Genomic DNA, 21,537 nt, shown 5'->3' on the forward strand with positions numbered 1-21,537 from the left:
GCCCGCGCAAAATCTTGGACCAGTCCCAATTCCTTCCAAGAGGCGGCGCAGCATCGTGATGGATCTTAGGGCCTGTCTGGAGGATCTCTCAAGAGACTGGCGCTTGGTTGATCTTTCGACTGGGTGTCGGCAGGAACTGAGACATTATTTGTGACTGTTGGGACAGTCATCTGCGACTTCGTGTCGCCAGTCGCGAGTCTGGGCCTCGATGGAGCTGTCTATAGCATGTCCCGGTACATTTGTGAAGGTATAGACTAAATAGGCGATAGGATTAGCCTAATTCAACCTTCCAAGCTCAAGAAGTAAACCATACCTGGTCTCCAATGTTGTCTCCGCAATGCGGTCAACTATCAACCTGCACGGCATGTCGTGATCCAGAGCTGTCGCTACACAGCCGACCTGTTTTCATAGGATAGTCCTATTCTTCATCAAATGCCGCTGCCTGACTGGCATGCCCAATCAGTGCCCGGAACGAGTGCCCGAACACCCGCTGCTCTGAGCTGTGCAGGCCTGCCCAAAGAGACTGTTGAGTCTGGGTCATTTGCAAGCTTCGTCGTACCGCGGCCAGATCAAGGCGACATCATTAAAGATGCGCGCACCCGGTACCCGGTGCAAGGCATGGCACATGGCAGCGCGTCCGTTTCTTCACTGTCATATACATTCCTTGAGCGCGCGCAAGCTATATGTTACGGACAAAGAAAAGGGGACATGTGAAGAGAAAACGCTCAAATCATTTTTGACTTGTTCCCGCGGAGGTCCGCCCCTGAGCCCTCGGGATACAACCACCACTCCGTCGGCGTCCATGGGGGAGGTTTGAAAGGGGAATGCGGGTTTTTAAAAACGGGCCGATGTGTGTTTTGTTGGAACCTTGGCCTGCTACCGAGGGAGGGAGGGAGGGAGGGAGGGGTCGAATCCGTAAAGCGGTTGAGATTTCCCCAAGGGAAACGTTTGACAAGAGCTTTGGGCTCCTCCTGGCCCCGGGGGAAAAGCCTCGAGGGGGAGAAGAAGAATGTGAGGAAGAAGAAGAAGGAACCGAATCGTCGAGGTAGACCACCCTGACTCCTCGGAGATGCGCGATGAGGGTGATTACGAGGTCTCTTTAAGCTGCTTGTGGGATTTATATATAAAAAGAACAAGAAAAAGGTCAAAGCTACGAGGCACCCTTAGACAAAGAGTGTATTGATTATTATTTTTTTATAGCCATGAACGATAACCGTCAAGGGAGGATACTCAAAAAAAAAAAAAAAAAAAAAAAACAGGTGTATCGAAGGGGAGTGATCAATCTTGATGTGGCCAAAGGCACAGTACAGATTTCTCAAGGGGTCAGATCATCAGCATCATCATGCCCCTCGTCCTCCTACACGGCGTAGAGAAGAGGGTTGATCTCGCTGTCTTCTATCCTAGTTCGGCCGTTGCTGCTGTTTGACGTCGCCGACTGTATTGCCTCGAGTAAGTGCTGTGCTTATGGCTTTGCATTTCCGATCTTCTTTCTTTCTTTTTTGTTGTCTTTCTCTTATTATAAAAACTTCTATGATACGTAGCGAAGGCCAGATGGACATCGGAGAGCACTAGTTCTTTAGGTCGAGTACTTGGTAGTTTATTGCGGACGTGTCCAGGCTCTAACTCTGGGACTAGAGTAGACACGGAGTCCGTCAATCACTAAAACAAAGCCCTGGGTATCAGTTCTCATCTTCCAATGTGCAAAGTTCCCCGTGCGTCCAGAAAAGAGATCCAAGCTTTGTAGGGGACCGACATCCTGGTATTTTGGCGCGACTCTCGCATCGGAGGTTTCATATACTTCCTGAAGGCTGATTGCTTTTTTATTATTATCGAATTAGCCAAATCCTGTCAGTGATGCATGGTGTGTGTGTTTGGGGGAAAATTTCATCTCTCTCTCTCTCTCTCTTGCTAGTACAACCGACTGAGCTGTTGAGAGGACAAGTCAACATGCTTCACAAGGAGGGGGGGGGGGTTTAACATCACGAGCGGGCCCAGTCAGAATCCGGTTTCTGATGCCAAAACGATTGCCAGTATATGTAAGTGCCGCTCCAGAAACAGGGGGGACAACGCAGGATAATGTGCACGGCTGCCGACGATGCAGAGGCCCAATGTTCCTGGCGGTCTTGCTACTCGATAGTCCAAGGAAGGCAACTGGCGTAGGCCCGCATTGCAGAGCTACCACGATCCAGATGCGGAGAATACTTAGCAGAGGTAGCAAGGGCTCAGATATCAGAAGTCTAGACATTTGTGAGGTCAACGGCAGAAGCTGATTCACCCAGCGAGATCGACATGATATTGAGCGTCTCAACGACTCAGATGTATTCTGTCTAGGCTCTTCTGTTCTCTCTTTTGTTCCTCATCTCGCTACATAATCCGGGGCAGTAGTGCTCGATTCAGTAAGAGCGCCATTTCTCCTAGCTTGTCTTCTTTCCTGGAGCGACAGACTTCCGCTTGCCCCCAGAATCAAGCGAGTACAACCCACCAGCGGAGAAGACTATTACTGCCCCAACCAGCGTCCCGGTTGCGAGACGGTTACCAAAGAGCCAGATGCTGAGAAGCAAACTAACAAGCTTGCGGATGTTGAGCACAATCGTGACGGTCAAGGCAGTCGATGTGGCTGCAAGGAGGTTGACTCCACGTATGCAAGCGTACTGCGTCAGGACGTTGAGAACAAGATAGGCGAGCTGACTGGGCAAATACGCCTTGCTGATCAACTGCAGCAACGGCTGTGGGAGTCCATCAAGAGACAACATCTCGGGCGGAAAAGGATTTGCAAGAGGCGGACTGGCGGCGAGCTTTTTGAACTGCGATATGAGCGAAGACGTGAAAGGCAGGAACAATGGAAGCGATAGAAGATGAGAGTAGAAGAGATTTTCCTTCCACTGCGGGCCGTACTTTTTGTAAGTCGCCTCGGTATATAGGCCCATGATGGCCGACAATACTTGAGCGACAAACAGAATCGCCAGGCCCATGCCAAAACTGGCCGCATCGTCACCTGACGACTTGTCGGCGGTGTCCTGTCGAGATGTCAGTTTTTGGCCACCTCGTGTTAATTTCTTGCCGGTGCGTCTAACCTTGGACTGGGCGTCTGACCAGGCAGCCTGGATGACACCGACGGTCAGGAGCAGGACGGCCACGATCTGGATGGTCGAATACTTTTTGCCGCACAAGCTGCCCGCGATCATGGTCGTGATACTGCCACCAGAGCGGAGGATGATGTGCACAGGTACCGATATGTCGTAGCTGAAGGCATGATTGTTGAGCATGTTTATGGCGAAGAACAAGACAATGTTGATGAGCCAGCGGCTCAGAGGAACCACATTGGGCTTGAGGAAGAACGGAGGCCGCGACACATCAAATTGGGAGACATAGCCCGTCACAGCCACGAAGAGGAACTGGACAAAGGTCAAGAGCGTGCCTGGGATGTGGTTAGCCTCAAGTCACTGGGATGCATCTGCTTTGAATGAACGAACCACTGGCGGGCTCGACCCTGCAGAAAAGAAGTCAGTATCGTGCTGCCCGAGCTCTGAATGAAAAGAGGAGAAGGGGGTTTAGACTCACTTGATGATTGCTTCGAGGGCAAACACCTGCAGGGCCCAGAGGAGTTAGCTACACGAACGACGACAACAGCGTGGGGGGGGGGGGGGGGGGGATGGACGGACATTGGAACAGCAGCCTCCGAAAATGAGCGAGAGCATGACGCCGACGGCGAGCCAGGCGGGGATGGTCTCGATGAAGAAGCGGCCGGCGAAGCCCATGAGGCGCTTCGAGGCGGGCCGCTGGTCTGGGATGCCATAGAGCTGGGCCTTTTCGAGCGAGGGCGCCGCATTGATGACCTTGGGCGTGCTGGGCGGGTCGCCGGGCGGGGGCGGCACGTCACGCAGCGTCGGGCGCCGCCGCGCACCTTTTCCGGACGTCATGGCCGGGGTTCTGCTGTTGTTCCCTGCTAGTCGGGCAGGCTGGGGATGAGATGTTTGCTGTTGTTGTTGTTACGGTTGTTGATGTTGTTGTGCAAGGGAGGACGGGCGGCGACAAGCTCACCCACAAGGCTGCAGGTTGTGAACAGGTATTATTATTATGGCAGGAACAGGAACGACAGGGTCGCGGAAGCCAAGGCGCGCCAGCCCCTGGTGGCGGGCAGGGGTCTCAACCTTGTCGTCAGCCACTAGCCCGATCTGGTATACAATCACTCCTCTCTGGATCTCTCCAGGGCTGCATCGTTGGATCTCTCACTTTCCACACACCTGGAGTCTAGGACACTCTGCATCATTTCATATGACTCCATCTCAAGGAATTGCAATCACACGTTGAAATTCGAGAACGCTATCAAAACTCAAAACTCAAAAAAACAAAAAAAACACCCGTCATGCCAAAGAATGTACACACGAAGTCCCTCTCCTACGCTTTCTTTTGTTTGTCTTCTAAGAGAGGGAAACCTCACTCGCCCTGGAAAATCCCTTCCTATGTCCGGACCAACCCAGCTTTTACAGACGAGGCTGCGCCGGGCGACCGTCTCCATTCTCGCCCGGCGCAGGCCAGGTTACCTCTGGCCATACGTGGCGGATGGCCTCCCAGATGTGGCTGTTTTCCGAAGTAAGATCATCATGTTAGCCCAGATGTGACTTTGATAAATAGATGTGTAATGGTGCAATAGGGGGTGTGTGTCTTACCTGACATAAATAATCTTGAGCCCGTCCCGGACCTCCTGGGGCACTTCGCGGGCGTCCTTCTCGTTCTGAGCGGGTAGCATGACGGTCTTGACGCCCGCGCGGTACGCGCCAATGACCTTCTCCTTGATGCCGCCCACGCGCTTGACGTGGCCAGAGAGCTGGAACTCGCCCGTCATGGCCATGGTCGCGGGGACGGGGCGGTGGGAGAGGAGCGAGATGAGCGCAATCGCCTGGGCCATGCCGCTCGACGGGCCGTCCTTGGGCACAGCACCCGAAGGGCAGTGCACGTGCAGGCTGCGGTTCTTCATGATGTTCTCTGTCGGGTTCTGCGTCAGGCCGAGCTCGTACGCGTGGTTGCGCACCCAGCTGCGGGCGACCTTGACGCTCTCCTTGAGCACCTCGCCGAGGTTGCCCGTCAGCTCCACGCTACCGTCACCGGGCATGTCGAGAACCTCGATGAAGAGGATGCCGCCGTTGCCGCCGGTGCTGTAGGCGACCAGGCCAGTGACGATACCGGGCTGGCTGTTTGTCTCGGCAATCTCGTCCTCAAATCTCTCGATACCAAGGATCGCCTCGAGATCCTCGACTGTGACATCTGGCCTGAAAGAATCGGGTCGACCACTGTCACCGGCCTCGACAAACTCCACAGCCTTTGCGCGACATACCGAGCCAATCTCGCGCTCCAGGTTGCGCACGCCAGCCTCGCGAGTGTAGGACTCGATGATCTTGGAAACAACTTCATCATTGAACCGGACTTGGTCCTCGCCTAGTCCATTCACGCGAATCTGCTTGGGCACGAGATGCCGCATTGCAATGTGCCGCTTCTCGAGTGTTGTGTAGCCAGAGAACTCGAGCGTCTCCATGCGGTCCAGCAGCGGTCCGGGGATGGTGTCCAAGCTATTGGCGGTAGCGATGAAGAGAACCTTGCTAAGGTCAATCGGGGTGCCGACATAGTGGTCGCTGAAGTTGTGGTTCTGCTCAGGGTCCAGAACCTCAAGCATGGCTGCTGAAGGGTCGCCGTTGTGGTTCGCCATGCCGAGCTTGTCAATCTCGTCAAGCAAGAAGACCGGGTTGGCGACACCAACCTTTCGCAGGCCCTGCACGATCAGACCAGGCATGGCAGCCACATAAGTCCTCCGGTGGCCCCGGATCTCGGCCTCATCTCGGACACCGCCAAGCGAGATCCTGTGGAATTTGCGGCCAAGAGCCGTCGCTATGGATCTGGCAATACTCGTCTTGCCCACTCCGGGCGGGCCGATCAGGAGCAAGATGGGTGCGCGCTCCGCACGCAGCTTGCCACGAAGCATCTGCACTTTGAGTCCGCTGGCACGGATCTTCTCTTCGAGGTCGCCATCGGCGGGGGCATCCTTCGGCGCAGCGTCCTTCTTGGTACTTTCCAGAGCACTGTTCTCCTGCTCGGCTTCCTTGACCTGCGCATCGATGGCCTTGTTGGCGGTCTGCATCAGCCTCACGATCGTGAGGTATGACAGCAGCCTCTTCTTGACCTTCTCGATGCCGTAGTGGTCGTCATCGAGCTGCTTGCGCGCCCGCTCCAGGGACCCAGCGTCGATTGGGTCGTCCGTGATGGCGGACCACGGGATCTCGGCAAGAGTCTCGAGGTAGGTCCGGACAACCTGGTACTCCGCCTGGGCCGGCATCATCTGCTTGAGCCGCTTCAGCTCGCGCTGTGCAACCTTGTCGGCTTCCGGGGTAAGCTTGGCAGCCTCGAGACGTTTCTCCAGCTCCTGCAGCTCATCAGGCTCTTGCGAGTCTGCTTTGTCATTGCCGCTGCCGCCAGCACCAAAGAGGCTGCCAACGTTGAAACCCTGACCTCCGATCGGCAGAGCTCCCCGGCGAGACTTCCTCTTGGGCATTTTGTCGGCATCCTCGGGATCGATGTGGATGGGGATCGAAGTGCTGGTGACGGTGGTGATCTTGATGTTGCCCTTGATCTCGCTGACTTGCTTCTCGATGAGCTCGATGACCTTTTGCATCCGCACGGACACATCGATGGCCGCGAGGACCTCGAGCTTCTCCTCGTAGGTTGCCTCGACGACGTTCATCATGAAGTCGGCCAGGGCCCCGGCCTCGTTGAGGTGCTTGGAGGCGATGTACTGCTCGAGCCGCCTGGACAGCAAGGGGTTGAGGCCTTGGCTGCCACTGGCGACGAGAAAGGCAGACACCCGGAGGTACGAGACGAGGTCACGCGAGGACGACTTGAGCCTGGTAAAGAGCTCGCGGAAGCTCGCGCTCGAGAGCTCGTCTGCGCCGATCTGGTCGACGTGGGGCACAATCTTGGCCTCGAAGAACGGCTGGTCCTGCGTGACCTTCTCTATCAGGACGCGCGCGATGCCCTGGACGACGAGGCTGAACTCGGCGTCGCTCTGGCCCTGGATGGCGTTGATCTTTGCCTGCACGCCATAGCCGTAGAGGCGCTCCTTCTTAACATTCTTGCTGTTGGCCTCGAGCAGCTCGTTGTACTTGTCGGGGTTCTCCTCGAGGAGCTTCTGGCCGCGGCGGCTCAGGAGGGGCGAGCTAAGGGGCACGCAGACGATGGCGACCTGGTCGACGCGGAGCTGGCCCTTGGAGGCGCGTGTGTAGACGGTGGAGAGGAGCGCAGGGACATCGGATCGGCTCGGCGGGACGGGGACGCGCAGGACTGAGCCTGGGTAGAGGACGGTGCCCTTGGCGAGCGGCAGGATGGGCAGGTTTGCGGGCGGGATGCCCGCCGTGGGAGCCATGGCGATGATGGCAGTGACGCGCCAACCAGCAATGCGCAGTCGACAGGGTGTGGTGGTTCGTCGGGGGTTAGTTGTCAGGGGAATCAAGGCAGAGATGACGAGGTCGTTGACAAGCGGCCGCGTCGGTGATGTGGATGTTGGTGTTGGTGTTCTTGTTGTTGTTGTGCTGGTGGTGGTGGTGGTTGTGAGGGTGGTTGCGGTGGATGGATGGTTCTAGAGGAGAGTGTTGTCTGCCGTAGCTGCTGTCTGGGGTCGATGATGATTGATGGATGGCCGTCCTGGCCGGGTCTAATGCGCCACCCCAGATGCCTGGCCAGGGGGGTCGGACGGGGCACTGCCGGGCCCGGGTGCCTCGGCTCGACGCTGAGCATGCGGGCGGGCAACGGCCTGGCCCGTCCGGACTTCGGCCAGCCAGCCCGCCCCACTCTGGATGGCTAACTGGCTGGCGAACTGGCCTCGAATGAACAGACTGCGTGGCTTCTCGAGATGAACACTGTCAGAAGGGGGTAGAGCACTCAGGATCAAACTTCATGACGACCTCCGAGGTCTGGACTGGCTGGACATCCGAGGCATTTTAAAATGAGTCACGGCTTAGATCTGACCCCCTTCGTTCACAATACACTCGCCCATTCAAGTGATGATGGGTGTCATGTCGCGGTAATTCACACTACTCGTGCGAGACTGGCTTAATCTGTATATCGGAGCAACACGCCATCTTTAACTTGTCTCATCGTCACTGCTGGGTCGGCGGGACAGAGCAGGATCTAAGACGGACACGGTCGTATTCCCGCAATGGATGCAATCAGCGCTACGACAAAACAGTCATAGAACAACAGCCTTCCCATCCTCGATCCAGCCCCAGTGAGCTGCCATCTCCGCTCATGCTTGACAATCCCGGACGTTCCTTCTTATTGTCCTGGCTGTCCATAGCCGAGCAAGATTGTTCGGACTACAAAATCTATCCAGGGGATACGCGCGAAGAATGTGTGTAGACAAAGTCCCAAGCGACATGAAAGCTGGGAACTGCTGGCGCGCAGTCACTTGCTCTACAGAGAGCATTGACAGATCCTCTGAGGTTCACATAGGCGGCTGTGTGACCTGGAAGAAAAGCGATTATGGTGCCTTGAATACTTGTCCCCTCTGTAAGAGTTGGAGTTTGAGAAAGGCTGGAGGTTGTCTGGGCTTTACTTTTGATAACTTTGCGAAGCTAGTGTCACAGGGAAAGGAATGGCCATGATGCATACTGAACGCCTGTACGCTGACTGTCAAGATTCAATTGATATTTCATCCTCTCAACTCCTCAGAATCTCCCAGAGGCACATCACAAGTATCTTATACCAAGTAAAGGATTCGATTGCAGTGGATCTCATATTCTAAAACCAAGCCATCAGCAGCCCAGTGGACTTGCGAAAGCAATCAATAAATGCTGAATTGGCGTACCAAAGACTTCGCTTTCGCAGATGCTCCAAGCTCAAGGAGTGTCTTGTAGACCAATGCTTGAGAACGATATTGGTGGTACTGATCAAGTCGCCAATCATGGCACCCTCAATCACTGCCATCGAGTTTTCAGCTAATCGCCAACTTATACTCTGGCATACAAAGCATCTACGTGCCCAACTGATGATCTCGGATCAATCTCCCAGAGTACTGAATCCGCCCCCTTCATCGAAGGTCCAGCATGATCCCTGGGTTCATTGTTGTTCTCCCTCGCCACGATTACAGTCCTCAAGCCACCAACAAGCGCAAGCCTTGGTGGCAGTAAGCTCTCTTCGCCCTTGGCTCCTGCTTTGTAAGAATGGGCTGCGCATGAATTCAGATAAAATTGACGATGTCCAGCCTGCAGGGGTGAAAACCGGGGCCATCAGAGAAACCGGAACATCGACGAGAGAAAGTTGAATCTCTTTGCTTGATACCCGATACGAGAACAAGCGCTGCTCAAGATGTGTATGAATAGTTCCGGTCATCACTCTAAATGCAACTGGGTTCGTCTTGCTCCTGAGAATTGCTCGTCCTTTGTATCAATGGCGTCATTTCATCCGGTACACTTGTCGCATGGAGTATCACTCTATAGGCTTTGTTTGATCTTCCACTAAGGGGCAATTCAACATAAGTGAGGCATCTACTGTTACCTGGCAAATTATTTCACTCCATACAGTGGACAACAGAGACAGGCCGCAGACTCAAGGACAGGCTGCCGATTCTTCCCCGTAAGCGGCACTATCACGTTTTCCAGTACACACCATACTACGCCATGTTACCAGGTTGAAGATGAAGGTACCATGACCTTAAGTGGCTTAATCCGTCCATCATCTTCGTATCACAATGATGGTGATCTAAAACTGAAAAAAGAAAAAAAGAAAAAAAAAGCACTTCCCAAACAACCTAAAAGAGCTGGGTTTTTCTGTCGCACCCTTGTTTACTATCATGTCGATGGATACTGCCGTCAGTTCGATTCTGCACATTGACACCACAGCCCAACCGAGGAACATGTCACTACACCAGGGATGTGCTTATCCAAAAGAGCCCCCAAAACAGTGGAAGGTCATGCGCTCTCTGAACAGCCTGGGCGAAGCATTCAAAAATCAACCTTGGTTACAAACATGCGAAGCTCGCTTCTCAGCGCCAAGAAGCAAGACCCCTATCAGAAGGGGGGGGAGGGGGGTGGCATCTTGGGGAGAACGGATTACTTCTTTGTTTCTGTGTAACAACGTTTTGTTCCTCTGTTTCTGTCCCCCCCAGCGTCCAACGTCGGAGACATATCCAACGGCCAAACGTGTTTCGACGACTACTACATTGAGCAAGAAAACACCATGCGAGCCGAGACACTCCAACGTTGTCAAACGGGCCCCCGGGGGGTGATATCCTGTGGTGGTCTCTTGATGTGACGTGATGTGATGTGATGCTAGCATAGCTGCATGTCTTTTTGTTTCTTGGTGGAAGCCTCGCAACGGCCGTAAACACACAAGGTCCCGGCTATGCGGGTGCAGGTTGCGGACGTAATCTGGACAGGTGCCGCCGCCACCCCTCCCCTCCCCCTTGCCGGGGTGTGACAAGCACGGCGGAAAAGCGACAGTCGCGGCCACTCGGAGAAAAAAGGACTGAGCTGCCATGCGGGAACACAAGTCGAGAGCGGGCTCGGGAGCGAGAAGACGCTGGAGAACGCTGGGGAAAAAAACCTGTCGTGCAACGAGACACCCAGTCACGGCAGCTTTGATTCGGATCTTCGTGGTGACACGGGACCCCCCCTTGGAGCATTTTGTATGTGGCGCTGGATATGCCATGGGACCGCGGGAAGCACTTGGACATGTAGCCGGCGAGTTGCTTCTACGCACATCTTTCTGCAGCTCACTCACATGTCCTGGTGGACCGTTGCCTGGTGATGGAGTTGATGTCGGTTGTTATTTTTCCAAATGAGGCCTCACTACAGGTCTCGTACTTGTTTCAATGGAAAGAAGATACGCGAAAAAGTTCGCTCCAAGTCATACGAGACCCCACATGCTCGTGGCGGGCGAGTTGAGAAGTCACCATACCACCATCCCATTCGTGAGATGATGACACGCCAACCTGAGATTACAAGGCGATCAACAGCGGCCGCATCACGACAAAACCCCGTGCTCAAACCATAACGTGTAACTTTGCTCTTTCCCGTGCCAGGCCCTTGCAGCTGACTACGCTTCCGATACAATACTCGGACTCCTAAGACCACGGCCATGGATTGTGTTTGATGGCGCCCAGAAGGCCCGGCCTCATAAACCTGCTGGCAGACATGCCCGTGATTTCGTTCTAACTGCAAGGCCTCAAGCACACGGCGGAACCACAACACAGCCTCAGAAAGTTGGTGAGGAGAGCACAAGGTTGAGATCAAGCATGCATTCCTGTTACTGCAATGAAGTTAAAGCGTCACATTACGACAAGTGTTTGGCAATAATACAGAAATCGCGTGGTTGTTTGTAAGTCAGCGTATGTATGGACAGCACTGGCACCTCGTCTTCCGCAAGACGGTTACCGAGACCAGAAGGCAAAGCACTCAGCATAGGAACAGGTGAAAAGCAAGCGTGGATTCCTACTGTTCTGCCTCCCTTCACATCCACCAGATGGCCTCTCAACCTTTGACACCAGTGGAAGATGTCAGATAGACAGGCTCCAATGTCGTTTCCAACAACCGTCCCACCCCCTTTTCTGCACTCAACAGTACCAAGACCTGCCCACTTGGTCTTTCCGTGACAGCACAGTCTACAGAAGATCTGGGAACTATTCAGGGGCAAGTACCAAAACCCGTGGCTTGTGCCACTCACCCACCAGGAACGTGCCCAGCATCTCGCCCGCCTCGAAGCCATCCATCTAAACGCCTTGTACTCTGGCTGGGAGCATACAAGCTATGAGTCATTCACCGCTCAGTCGGGGACTTTTTGTACGGTGTGTGCGAATAAAGAATAAAGCAAACTCGAAGCTCGCCAGGGGGCCGGTGGCAATTTCTCAGGGGCGGCCGTTGTAAATCTGCCCCAGAGAGCATATCAAATACATATCGGGCACACGTACTTGTCCACGCCGGCCCAGACTTTGACATCAGAGAGGCCGGAGATGACAACCTCTGGCGTGGCATGTAGCTTGCAAACTAGTGCTTGGTATAGTCGACCGCGCCAAAAAGCAGTTGCGTTGCCACACACACACACACACGCAAACACGCACAACCACACACCCAGCACCCCCCACTGGGGGTGGCCAACGGCGGTTGAACCTTGTCTGGTATGTGTGCTCCCATCGCTTGGTGCCACCAGGGACCTGTCCATGACAGGAAGGACGACGCGCGTGAACAAGCCCAAGTGGTCCCGAGATGTCAGGGGCCGTGGCGGTGATATGATGGCCATCAGGTCCTCGACGGCTGGCGGTGAGACCGAGGGCCCAGTAAGGGGGTTGCGTAATGCAGCTCGACTCATCATCACACAGCAGCAGCAGCATGCCAATGGATGCCGACGCCCTCTCGGCGAGGGCGATGCAACTGCTCTGTGCAGCAAAGCAAGCAGGCGGGCACACCCAGGACCAGCCGCCGGTCGAATGCAAAACTTAATCGTGCAGCACTCACGTGGGAGGAATCTGCAGCTCCAGCCCTCTGGCGGCCGCCGGTGCACCAGACAGTAGTTAGTCACGTTAGTTGCGTCCCTAGGTACGCAGTTAACTAGTCCCTGCGGCGCGGGAAGGAGCATGCGACCCTGCCTGCCAAAGGGGATTTTTTTAGCAAGTCGACAAAAGGTAAAAAAAGAAAAGCAACGGCCATGCAAGCGGAAACCCAAAAGGGACCGGCAGCGAATCGCGGACTCGCAGGCCGGAGCGGACGCGCGACTGTCACACACTTTTTCCCGAGACAAGAAACCTAGAGGCGCCTAGCGTGCAGGCTCGTGTTGCTTCTTGTCACCACCTCCATTGTCTCTGTGCCCTCGGCCAGCCCGTCTGGCCCTCGGATATTCTTTCCAGCATGGCCGCAAAGATGCAACCGACGGGCTATTAGCTGTCTGAAACCTGGTGCTGCGCAGATGCGCCGCCACGAGGGCGATCGCCACTTGGCTTGGGCGTCGTCTCCATTGCCGTCACCATTTGCCCACAAGCCCGTGGCTTGACTGACTGACTGACTGACGGACTGACTGACTCCTGGAATATTGCGCGGCATGGAGTCGTCCTGCTGCTGCTGCTGCCCACTCTGTTGGCGTCATTGACCTGCCGCTGGTCCACGATGGGCGGGACGAGTCTCATCCCAAAGGTCCCCCCGGGGACTTGCGACACCCACCCACCTCGTGCCCGCCGCTGCCAACCTCCGATACAAGATCGAGAGTCGCTGCCCAAAAGCCTGAGCCCAAACCAGGGCGCCTCGCCTGCCTGCCTGCTTGCCTCCCTCCCTGAATGGGCTTGCCGCAATCCGGACTAGCGAGGGCAATGCGGAGGCAAGCCCGGTCGGGCCAGCCGCCGTACCACTCCCTTGGACCCGGCACACCACGAGGCGCCACGCCCGAGCCCCAGCCTGCCGATGCAGGCTAACTCACAGCACGCCATGGCATGCGCCGGCCTCTGGCGCTGCTCCGGGGCCCTAGCCTGGCTCGCAACCCGAGTATGTACTCAGTGTACGGGGGGACAAGGCGGGCGGGCGGCGCCAACAGCGGGCCCAGCTATTTTCCAACGGGCTCTAGGATCAATTGGGCACTCTCTTCGCCGGGCTTGTACAATTTCGATGCTAGATTCTTCTAGTCCTGCCGCCGTGCCCGACCATGTCTCACCTGCCCCGGCACCTGCCCACAACTCCGGGAGGCAGGCGTCTGTCTGTGTCTCCTGGGCCCGCGTCGATCACTTCTGGTGCCGCGCGGTCGTTGCTATATGCAAGACACGCCGCCATTCCAGAAGATTTGGTGTGTGCAGGGACCAGTTCACATGCAAGCGTCTGAGCTGGCGCTTCTGACAGCTCCGAAAATCAGCCCGGGACCCCGGCCCGGGACCACGCCCTGCTCCAGATGCTTTGCCGCGGGAGCGCAGTGTGCTCTGTCCAACAGAGATGACATCCGCCGCCCGCCATACGTCATTACCAACTCCGTCCGGTTCTCGTCAAGCAAGACCTGCAGGCAGCACGTCTAAACCTTCGGCACGATGCCGGGCTGGGCTCGAGCACTCTGGGTGGGCGTGGCAGCCACCTGTCGTCCATACGCCTCCGACGTCGTTGGTGCAGCATTGTGCATCAAGCTGAGACCCAGCATTCCGGGGCAAACCTTGGAGTCCCTGAGCTCGGATCATGTTGCAGACTCTCGGGTAACATGTCTTGCGGTAACCCACAAGCCCGCCACCGGTCAGCTGAGGCCACTGGTTCCCAGATGTCTCGACATGTCATGTGCCCTTGAGACATCACTAATATGTCGGCGCAGACGACCAGTCGGGGGCAGTGGCACGGACTCAGGGAGGCCGATTTAAACTTTGCATCAATTTCAGCTTCGTGGTCGCTAGCGCGCCCGCCAGGCACGCGGCTTCAGTGACGGAACCAACCCCACCCCCCTTCTTTGGCCATGCCCACGCCGGACCACTGTCGTCTTGTTTCCACAAACCCCATTCCATGGGTTCGTGCTTTGTTCGTACGATCCAAAGACACGGCATTCGACCTAGGCAGGCTAAGAGACAAAATAGAGGGTCGTGGTGGAGTGGCGCAAAAGGCACAGGTGCAATTGCCGGGGCTAAGCTGGCGGGTCATTGGTCGCCTGCCGGAGCATGGTCCTTTTGTTGTCCAAGTGCCGGACCCCTTTTGATATGTTCCTGCTTTCCTTTTCCAGCGAAGCAATCCGCGAGGGCGATAAATGTGCTGATCGGGCGTCACGATGGGTCTCCTAGTCGGGATAGTCTCATATATGCAGTGCTTCGGTCATCTATTACTCATGTTCTGGAACATCAATACCCAGACCGCCATTGGGATCAACTGCTAGAAGCCCCGAGGATTCCTGGACCTGTAAAGCTAGCGTCTGTTGAGGCGTGCGAGGAAAAGGGGGCGCAGAGAGGGCGGGATATGACGTTGCCATGGCGTGTTCGAGACAAGACATCTCTCGAGCTTGGGGATATGACTGATGCTACCAATCTTGACGCCCTCTCCCCTCTTTCACCGCGATATCTTCACCGCGTTTGACACACCGTGATGCGCGCTGACAGGAGCGCGGAGAAGCCCATGGGCTCCAGGTTGCGCCGAGATTGGTGTGACGGGCGATGGGCTGGAGACGTCTGCAGCATGGATCCTGGCGTGACACGGATTCAGCCCACCGGTGAACTGTGATATCCGACTTATGAACCATCATCGGCATCATAAAAGCCCGACTATAGAGCAACGACAGCACGGAAAACAATATGTCATCCCATGTCAGTTAAGATGAGCTGTCAATGCGCTGTGGACGTCCAGTGCAACGAAAATCAAAGTGTTAATCAAGCCCAATATGAAGCGGGGGTCTTCCAGGTTCGGCGGCGGATAGTGCCGTATCTTGAGTACCGCAAGGTTTGTGACACACGAAGCGAATCGTCTTTTGCAGCGATCGTGCAGCAAGCCAGATAATCTTGCTCGCGATGGGAGCTCACAGTTATGACAGCCGCACGGGGGTGCAACCCGAGTGACCAGCTGGGAGCAGAGCCGGCGTGAAGGGGGCTAGGAGCATGCTCCCGGCATGTTGATGTCAACGTATCAGGCTGGCTTCCTCAAAAGGCACTTTTAGGCAGGTGATAGCGACCGTTCTGTTTGCGCATTCGAACTCGTGATGTAATGAGCCAGCACTGCTGGTAAGTGAGGCTAGAGCCCTGCCGAGAAGATGGGACGAACCAGGGGCCCAAACCCTGGCAGCGGTCAATTGAGCGGTCGCTGAGATTGCATGTCATCGACTCGCGGTTCTAGTCATGATCGGAGTCGCAAGGGTCTGTTGCACCGTACTCCATCCACCGCGCCATTACAAAGATGGCGTACATTGATGTGCCTGTCGGCCTCCACACTTGCACCACCCCTGGTTTTGAGGTTAATTTCGGAGGGGCATCCTGCCGGTTGCAGATAACCTGATAACCTGCCTGGCAGAAGAACAGCTTGCTGTCAATTGGACGGATAATTCTGCAGAGCCATCAGGCGGGTTTGACGCGACGACTGACAACAGCAAAATTGAAAGCTGATTCCATTGTCCATGCGGCGCCGCAGCCGGATTTGTGCATGCTTCAAGAGAGCTGTGCCATGGCAATATAACGGAGTGGTCATGGCTGCGATGGCTTGCCGTGACAAGTGAATGGTCTGCTAAGCGAGAGTGTGATCGCTTGTGCACGGCGGAACTTGATTTGCGCACCCGCGCAGATCCGTGAGCTACCCTCGTGCTAATGACCGGGTTTCGCCAGAAATTCTCCGGAGCATAACAAAGAAGCTTCAGGTGAGCGCCCTTGCTTCGTGAGGGATGTGGCAAGTCCAAAGGCATGGCTCTGAGTAGGACACTTACTCGTTGCAGTTAGGGAGGAGACGGGGGACCCTTGAACTCTCCACCTCGGGTAGAACCAGGACAGGTGCTTGCGGGCGGAGACAACTTGGAACCATTTCTGTGCCTCGCGCTTGTGACAACTCCGAAGGCCGCACAAGAATAGGTCGATGCTGCATGTATTCGCTTGCGTGTATGGTTAGATGCAAGCAACCCCTAATTTTTTTTTTCCACCTCTCTCGTCTTGACCAGCTGCATTTAGTGATCGGTCCGACAGTGGCCAGCAGAGCCTCTTTGCTTGGTGCACTAGCTGCGTGGTGCAAGCCACGCTGGCGCGGTTTGGCACGTGCCTGCAGTTTGGGGGACGTGCTAGTTGCGGCCTGAGCCGAGTGCTGACTAACCACGTGCGTGCTCGGGATGCATTGCTGTCGAGCCCTGTTCCCTGCAATAAGATGTGCACCCGGTGCTGCGGAGCTGCTGCAGGACACAGTTGCCCGCTCCGGGTCCAGCAACGATCAAGGGTGCCTCTGGCGTACCAGACCCTGTCCGTTGCCCACGATATCAGACGAATGCTGGACCCAAAGGTTTGGAGTTGTGTCGCATCTGAGCAGTGGGGTGTACAAATCTCGGTCCGAGCCCCCGTGGCTGGTGTGCGTGGGGTTCGCCCACGCCGGCAGTCCTTGTCGTTGTCAGTCGCGATTCGTCCCGTTCTCGAGGACAGCGGGGCCCGCATGGCCGGCTCGCCTGGCCGTCTTCCTCTTGCCACACCTGTGGCATAACCCGGCCTCGCCTGCAGCTGACGAGCAGCCATCGTCAAGAACGCTGTCCTTGCGCCAACCAAGTCGCCAATCTCAAAACATGCGTGCATGCATGAGTTTTGGCGACAAGGGCTCCCCGGCCTGGCGGTGTGCTCGCCGTCACACCCAGTATGGAGATATCGCAAGGTCGTTTGCGGAGCCGCAGGAAGGACAAAGAGGCTCCGGGAGGGGCTTGCAGCATCGAGGCCAAGGCAGGTCGCGGCACTGATCCTTTCGGCCGGGTCATGTCCGGAGGGTCTTGCATTGGGCCCTGAGCGCGCGCGTGTCTCGACGTTTCTGAATGTGACGTGTCCTCGTGATGCAGGATGTGGCTGCCCCAGGCTCTGACGGAGGATACACCCTCGTCATCTTCCCCGCAGTCGTCCATTATGCAAACCACATCGCGTGACAATGCCGGAGTGCCGGGCGGTAGACGGAAACTGGTTTCGAACGATGATGTGCCGTCCCCTGGTCGCATTCCATAAGGACAGGCTGGCACGACAGGCGGATTCACGGCAATGGCTTGCACAAACATTGACAACGAGGAGGTCGAACCACAACCTGACAGCAGGGACGGACCAGAAGCCCTTCACGGAAGGCGCCATCGTCTGAAAGCACTGGAGATCGTTCAGTGCGAGGGCGCTCATGATCCAGGCGGGGGAGCTTACGCCACACCAGCCGCACTGTTGCACCACTAGCACATGCGAGCATTCGACAAAGACAATGCAAGATGGCACCGTGACATCCAAGCACATGTCAGAGGTGCAGCGGTCGAGATCGGACAAGGAGTTGCCACAAGGCCAACCGGGGAGGACTGGGTAGGTCCCGGCCAATCAAGAAAGCTCCAGTATGCGTACACAGAAATAGGGTACTGGGTAGACTGCATAGACGGCAAAGGCAGACGCCCGCGGCAACCACCTGCGATCTCCATGCAGGATCTTTGCTCGTGGGGGATGGATAGACTAGGTCCAGTATCGGTGCTGTAAAGGCCGCTAGAGAGAACAAGCGACACGTATGGCGTGGCTTTCTGGCCAGAAGACTGCTTGCTCTCTCCTTCGAGCAGTCTGTTAAAGTTTGGTCAGAGTGTCCAATGGCTGACGTCTCCTGCTCAGCGATTGACCAAGGAATTGATAGATGGCCGACACGAACGTAGGGGCACCCGTGTCGGACAGCCGACGTGGGTGCAAGTTTTGCTGCTTCCGATTGCGTATCCGCGGTGATGCCGTTTTGATCTCATGGCGGCAGCGTTTCGGGCCTGCAAAGCGAATGCAGCGAGAGATTGGCAGGGACGTTCTGACCATTCCCGCGACACAAACGAAACCGCAAGAGTTCGGACGAAGGCAGACAAGGGCTGCCTTGGGTCGAGACCCCGATGAGCATCGCTGCGAGCTTTGCATGAACAGACGAAACGCGAGGGCCGGAGCAGAGCAGGAGGGCCACGAACTGTTCTGCTTCCAGCTGCATGCTCCCCTTGCGAGCCGAGTGCTTGGCACAGATGACGCTGCAGGGTCCGTGGTTTCACCAGGCGCTAGCTGCGTGCAGCTGTCGATCTCGCTTGGAGCCGGCCGCAAGAGCTGAGATGGCTGCAACGGCCACTAGCAACGACCCGTTGTGGTGAGCCGCCCGGTCGAGTCGAGCCAAGGCCCGGCCACATGCCCGGTTTTTCAAATGAAGGATCCCTGCGCGCAACAGAGACGGGCCGCCCTGGGGGCATTGGATCGTCATGCGTGCCCACCACTGAGAGCAAAATATCGCCCGCTGGTGCCGTTGGGGTGTTTAGGACCACGACCAACACGTACGACAGCTCTCCTGACCTGAATCTCTGCCGAGGGTGGCATCCCGCGTGGCGTCCATGACAAGGGTTCTTGCACCTGGCTGCGGGAATTGATTTTCCCACCAGCGACAGCGTGGAGCAGAGCAGTGTCCCGCAAGACACTCCAAATGAATGTGTCAACGAGATCAGCGCGAAGACCCAGCTGGGCCTGTGCGTTCCGCATGGCACCTCGCCCAAGGAGAATTTGAGAATGCGATGGCTGGTCGATCACCTGCAGGGTTCTCGGGACGTGCAGGGCCATCGACATCGGACGAGAGCGGCATCCTACGTTCTGTAACCACAGATGGCATCATGCGACGTCTGGAGTGTGCTTCGTGGGGGGGGGGGGGCAGCAGTCGTCTGTCAGTTGCTGTCTCTCCAATCTCGTCCCTGGCCCAGACCGCGTGACATGTCATCTCGGTCGGCGGATCTTGCAGACTTCAATCCGAGCGGGCAAACCGACGAGCCAGGAATATTCACGAGAGACGGCTTGTGTGATCAAGTGGTTCATTGGACCACTCCCGGAAAGTTGACAAGGTCAATTAGAATGGACATTGTCGTTGACCAAGGTCACAGAGACCATCAGACAGTGGGGTTGTCGGACCAGAAATTGACTTTCGTCGCTGGCGAACCCCTGCTCGCCCAAACTCGTAACTGCTAGAGTCCTGCACGTCGACGGCCACGATTAAATCGCCCGCCGTGATGGCGATCTCTGCCGAATACATACATGCTGAGTGGGTGATTTGACTTTTGAGTGCGCGATGCTGGAGCGGCGTCTCGCATCGCCTTGCAAGCCACTAGCCAAGCAGCTGTCGTGACGATCATTGGGGTCCCATCGATGCGGGCTTCATGTCTCGGTGTCGCAGGCGATAAATGAGGATAGCGTGAGGCACGGGGTACAGTCGAGTCAGACTGGACTCGGTCGTCCTCGTGAGCTTGAATATGCCACTTTGTGCGGCGTGGCGGGTCCATGAAGAGGATCGTGCCTGCCTACGCTAACGTAGCTGCAGCGCCGCCTAGAGCGCACCTGCCTGCCCGTCCACTGCTTTGTTGCTGGATCTGCTGCCAGATTACGCACACCCTCGGCACTCAGCTACACACTTTGCAACCCTGGCCTGCCTTTCCGCCACGAGACCACCACCTCTGCCCAGGCACACCCGTGCGTCCTCCGTGCACACGCTACGGCCGATGCACGCTGTCCCGCTTTGGAGAGTCTCTCCGAAACCTTAACCGGAGTGCCTGTGGCCCAATAGTGCCTCCGAACAATGGCTCGTCAGGACGCCAAGCTTGGTCTACCCCCGAAAGAAATTCGCCGTAGCCACCCAGCCGAAGCCGCGGCAGCCAGACAACAACCCTTCTGTGGGAGGGACAATCATGATCCTGAGCAGCGCTGATCCCAGCAGGGCGGAACATGACCGCTCGTACGAGTCAATGCCATTTGCACAACGATTGCCAGTGCTCATTTGACAACGACTGGCTCTCCGCGACCACCAAAGGAGCCCCCATGACCACTAGACGTGGCTCTCTGGCGACCTTTGCCGGGTGCCGTCGCCCCAGGCGCAACATTCACAACGACATGCACAATTTGCGCCCGTGCGCGTGCGTGCACAGATAGATCATCAGAACGTGAGAATGCAATATTCAGCGAGCATGACCTGGCCGACCTCTAGGGTCGTGACAACGACAATGTGAGCTACGTGCGACGCTATGCAAATAGTGCCCTCGACCATGTCGCATAGCTGGCTGGGGTAGCAGGCATGTGTCTCTGCTTGTGAAGATCGCCCCTCGGAGGTAGTTCCGACCAGGGGGCCGCCGTTGTTGGACCAGCTCTAGTGGGCGAAATGGTTGTCCCACTGCCCTGACGCGCCTCTGCATCCACCGTCAGCTCAGCCGACGCCACTGTCGAGAGAGACATCATCAACATTCCCCTCGTGCGCGCCCGCACCGGTAGAGAAACCAGCTTGACGTGACCTCGAACCAACCTGCTTGCCCGTACAGAATAATGCATCTTCTGAAAATCCTGCACCCATGACTAGGTGGTCGGGATGTTGCTCGCTGGCTAGGGCCTCAAGTCGCATCCATGGATCGATCAGACCACTTGTAGCTGGAGTACCTGCCTCGGTACTTGGGACCCAGTGTGTTCTGAGACTCGACTTTCGGCCTTAGTCAGACACCAATACATCCACGCCCCATCGCCCTCGCCTGCTAGTGCAACTGGCGACCGTCTTGTGGCTGCAGGTTGGAAGTGGTCCTCGCAACTTACGTACGCTTAGGTAGTGAGCTGGGCAGGGGTCGCCCTTGGCTCAGAAGTATGTATGATGCAGTGCGTGGCCGTAATTCATGCATCCAGAAGACTCGCGCGCCGCCAAAGTGTGATCTGGACCACTTGCTCGAAATGGCAATCCAAGACAGGCAGGAAACTCTTTCGCCGGAGTTTTCGCCGACGGGCCGGGCGACCATTGAAAATTATACGCTAGCCGTTGCTTTTTCTCCCTCACTTCATTCTTGGAGTGCAGGGACGGCACAATCGAACCTGTCTGCTGGGGTACGACTGTCAAATCC

General features: G+C 56.3%; 6 protein-coding genes across 6 annotated transcripts; 1 reads left to right on the top strand and 5 right to left on the bottom strand.

Annotated features, from left to right (window-relative positions):
• Window positions 1–2,028: 2,028 nt before the first annotated feature.
• On the bottom strand, window positions 2,029–4,013 carry B0I36DRAFT_322524 (UAA transporter family-domain-containing protein). The gene is made up of 5 exons (XM_046153864.1): window positions 3,663–4,013; window positions 3,562–3,587; window positions 3,474–3,490; window positions 3,075–3,418; window positions 2,029–3,017 (listed from the first exon to the last, which is right to left on the bottom strand). Exons 1-5 carry the CDS (start codon window positions 3,918–3,920, stop codon window positions 2,415–2,417), a joined length of 1,248 nt encoding a protein of 415 aa, XP_046012498.1. The 5' UTR covers window positions 3,921–4,013; the 3' UTR covers window positions 2,029–2,414.
• A 281-nt stretch (window positions 4,014–4,294) lies between these two features.
• B0I36DRAFT_322528 (lon protease 2) lies at window positions 4,295–7,640 on the bottom strand. Its single transcript, XM_046153865.1, has 2 exons — window positions 4,671–7,640; window positions 4,295–4,581 (listed from the first exon to the last, which is right to left on the bottom strand). Exons 1-2 carry the CDS (start codon window positions 7,409–7,411, stop codon window positions 4,485–4,487), a joined length of 2,838 nt encoding a protein of 945 aa, XP_046012499.1. The 5' UTR covers window positions 7,412–7,640; the 3' UTR covers window positions 4,295–4,484.
• Window positions 7,641–11,367: 3,727 nt separating this feature from the next.
• On the bottom strand, window positions 11,368–12,452 carry B0I36DRAFT_322533 (uncharacterized protein). Its single transcript, XM_046153866.1, has one exon. The coding sequence runs from the start codon at window positions 12,349–12,351 to the stop codon at window positions 11,926–11,928; it is 426 nt and encodes a 141-aa protein (XP_046012500.1). The 5' UTR covers window positions 12,352–12,452; the 3' UTR covers window positions 11,368–11,925.
• A 1,870-nt stretch (window positions 12,453–14,322) lies between these two features.
• B0I36DRAFT_322534 (uncharacterized protein) lies at window positions 14,323–15,378 on the top strand. Its single transcript, XM_046153867.1, has one exon. The coding sequence runs from the start codon at window positions 14,499–14,501 to the stop codon at window positions 15,057–15,059; it is 561 nt and encodes a 186-aa protein (XP_046012501.1). The 5' UTR covers window positions 14,323–14,498; the 3' UTR covers window positions 15,060–15,378.
• Window positions 15,379–17,526: 2,148 nt separating this feature from the next.
• B0I36DRAFT_322536 (uncharacterized protein) lies at window positions 17,527–17,785 on the bottom strand (the record flags this gene model as incomplete). The annotated part of the gene is made up of 1 exon (XM_046153868.1): window positions 17,527–17,785. Exon 1 carries the CDS (start codon window positions 17,765–17,767, stop codon window positions 17,528–17,530), a length of 240 nt encoding a protein of 79 aa, XP_046012502.1. The 5' UTR covers window positions 17,768–17,785.
• Window positions 17,786–20,594: 2,809 nt separating this feature from the next.
• Window positions 20,595–21,435, bottom strand: B0I36DRAFT_349004 (uncharacterized protein; the record flags this gene model as incomplete). The annotated part of the gene is made up of 3 exons (XM_046156749.1): window positions 20,595–20,804; window positions 20,958–21,099; window positions 21,239–21,435. The coding sequence occupies 3 exons, from the start codon at window positions 21,433–21,435 to the stop codon at window positions 20,595–20,597; spliced, it is 549 nt and encodes a 182-aa protein (XP_046012503.1).
• Between the last annotated feature and the right edge of the window lie 102 nt (window positions 21,436–21,537).

This window comes from Microdochium trichocladiopsis, assembly GCF_020744255.1.
Source record: "Microdochium trichocladiopsis strain MPI-CAGE-CH-0230 chromosome Unknown B0I36scaffold_5, whole genome shotgun sequence".
NCBI classification, from domain to species: domain Eukaryota; kingdom Fungi; phylum Ascomycota; class Sordariomycetes; order Xylariales; family Microdochiaceae; genus Microdochium; species Microdochium trichocladiopsis.